Raw genomic sequence first — 3,002 nt, forward strand, 5'->3', positions numbered from 1 at the left:
GTACCAACCCACACTGCAAGTTCACCTCCCTTATTTCGTATACTTCTTGCATTGAAGTATACACACTTCAAGCCACTTTCCTGTTTACAGGCACCCTCTCCTGCGTGCTTTTATAGGGAAAAACAAACCTATCCAGGTAAGCTTACGCTATACCTGCTTCCGGGTCCCAGCTGCCCCTCTGGTCTTCATCACTTCCCCTGCTGCTCCCGCTCTTTTCTGTGAAGAGAAAAAAAAACACCGCTGCCCGCTACCGGTAAGTAATTTTAAAACACACTGTCTCACCTTAGCTGTAGCCTTCCAGGTTCCTTTAAACTCTGCTGCTATGGTGGCTATTTTGTGTGAAGTCAATTCCCATAAGTAGTGGTATGAAAATGGCCAGATAATTTATTGCAGAGTTGCTATTTGAGGGTTAATGTTGGCCAGAATAGGACCATGAAGTTAGTGATAATCAAATGAAAGAGTAACACTATCAAAAAGATGGCCTTGATGTCTCTAGTGTTCAGTGAAAGAAGTTTAGATTGATTCATCCCTTATATTGTACAGCAAGGTGATGTGATCTCAGGAAAATATGACAAATATGCTTGCAGCATGGCATAACAGGTCATGAAGAAAAAAGCCATCAGTTGCTACATTTACAATCTGCATACTATAATCTGCAGACAGTAATGTGTTTAGTTTGGTTTCCTGTATAGAATATGAATTATTGTAATGTTTCTTGTCTACCCTGTCTCTCTGGGCAGTACTCTCAACTCCAAAACCTAATAGTGTAGGTTCAGATTCTTTCCTGAGACTTGAATCTAAAATTCAGGATAATGCTTCCAGTGCTGCACTGTTGAAAATGCTGTCTTCCAGATGAAGTGTTAAGCTGAGGTAGCTGTGTACCCCCCCTCGTTGGACAGCGCAATTAGGGATGGGCAATAAATCTGGGGCCTTGCCAATGCTACTTGCATGCAAATGAATTCAAAATAAAAGCTATAAAAGATCCCATGGCATGATGCCGTGAAAGTGGAAAAACTGAGTATTCAACCAAAATCGCTACGGCAAATAATTAGTTCATTATTTCTTTGCTGTTTGTGAAAGCTTGTCTCAAATTGGCTGCCATGTTTTCTACATTACAGCAGTAACTGCATTTCCAAAATACGTAATTGTTTATCGAGGTGAAAAAATGCAAGTCCTTTCAATCTTTATACATAGTTTATGAATATATTAAGATTATATGCATTTACAAATGTAGTTTAGGATAAGTAATAATTCTGTTCTCAGGTTTTGAAGGGTTTCTGTTTCATTAACATTTTAACCTTGTTTTCTGATTAGATTTACAATGTGGATCACCAGCAATTGAATGAGACTCTGCTGCCAGTATCAGTCAACATAGACATGGCTCGCGTGATGGAGGTGTTTCTGACTCAGCTGCGGTAAGACATAAGAAAGAATTTGCATATCCACAGCATCTTTCACCATCTCAGGACACTCCCAAAGCGCTTTAGAGTCAATTAAGTACTTTTGCAGGATAATCATTGTTGTAATGTAAGAAATGGGGCAATGAAATTGTGCCCAGCAAGCTCTGGTAAACAGTAATGTTATAATGAACAGGCTATCTGATTATAATTGGTTTGAGCAACATATAGCGACCACAACACTCTGGAAAACTCCTGTGTTCCTGTTGAATATTGGCCATGAAGCCTTTGTTAACACCCTAAAGGGCAGGCAGGTGTCAGTAGTTTGGAGCACCAGCTTTTGTTTTTGTTCTCAAATTTTTGGAGCGGGAGCCTACAGCCTTAGATTGCTACCAACTGAGCCACTGCATGCCTGAAACTCTTAGAAACCCTTAGCTGAGGAGGGGATTGATGCTAATTGGTCTGATTAGTATTCATTTTGTGGGATGTGGGTATCACTGGCTGGTCAGCATTTATTGCCCATCCCTAGTTGCCCTTGAGAAGGTGGTGGTGAGCTGCCGCCTTGAACTACTGCAACTACTTCAACCTGCTGTGGGTTGACCCATAATGCCATTAGGGAGGAAATTCCCAGATTTTGACCCAGCAACAGTGAAGGATTTGTTTTCAAGCCAGGATGGTGAGAGGAGCTTGAAGGTGGTGGTGCTCCCATGTATCTGCTTCAAGATGTGGGTTTGGAATCCTTGATGAATTTCTGCAGTGCATCTTGTAGATGGTACACATTGCTGCTACTGAGCGTCAGTATTCCTAGCCTCTGACCTGTTCTTGTAGCGACTGTGTTTACGTGATGAGTCCAGTTGAGTTTCTGGTCAATGATAACCCCCAAGATGTTGATTGTGAGGAATTCAATGATGGTAACACCTTTGAAAGTCGAGGGGCGGTAGTTAGGTTGTCTTATTGTAGATGTTCACTGCCTGGCATTTGTGTGACGTAACTGTTACTTGCCACTTGTCAGCCCAAGCCTGAATGTTGTCCAGATCTTATTACACTGAAGAAACCAGGTGTAGAATAGTTAGTCTGTGCTGCCATCACTGTCTGGCAGACTGTCTGCTTGATGAGTGAATTGCCTACCTATCGAGTCATAGAGATGTAAAGCATGGAAACAGACCCTTCGGTCCAACCCGTCCATGCTGACCAGATATTCCAACCCAATCTAGTCCCACCTGCCAGCACCCGGCCCATATCCCTCCAAACCCTTCCTATTCATATACCCATCCAAATGCCTCTTAAATGTTGCAATTGTACCAGCCTCCACCACATCCTCTGGCAGCTCATTCCATACACGTACTTCCCTCTGCGTGAAAAGGTTGCCCCTTAGGTCTCTTTTATATCTTTCTCCTCTCACCCTAAACCTATGCCACTCTAGTTCTGGACTCCCCGGCCCCAGGGAAAGACTTTGTCTATTGATCCTATCCATGCCCCTCATAATTTTGTAAACCTCTATAAGGTCACCCCTCAGCCTCCGACATTCCAGGGAAAACAGCCCCAGCCTGTTCAGCCTCTCCCTACAGCTCAAATCCTCCAACCCTGACAACATCCTTGTCAATC

The 3,002-nt window shown here is 43.0% G+C and overlaps 1 protein-coding gene across 1 annotated transcript in view; it reads left to right on the forward strand.

The window, feature by feature from the left end:
• pigs (phosphatidylinositol glycan anchor biosynthesis, class S) overlaps positions 1–3,002 on the forward strand; it is a 49,428-nt gene that overhangs the window by 42,184 nt on the left and 4,242 nt on the right. Inside the window, exon 9 of the mRNA XM_043718089.1 lies at positions 1,315–1,415. Coding sequence (XP_043574024.1) covers positions 1,315–1,415 — 101 coding nt within the window. The remainder of the gene's footprint in view (positions 1–1,314; positions 1,416–3,002) is intronic.

This window comes from Chiloscyllium plagiosum, chromosome 28 (assembly GCF_004010195.1).
Source record: "Chiloscyllium plagiosum isolate BGI_BamShark_2017 chromosome 28, ASM401019v2, whole genome shotgun sequence".
NCBI lineage: Eukaryota > Metazoa > Chordata > Chondrichthyes > Orectolobiformes > Hemiscylliidae > Chiloscyllium > Chiloscyllium plagiosum.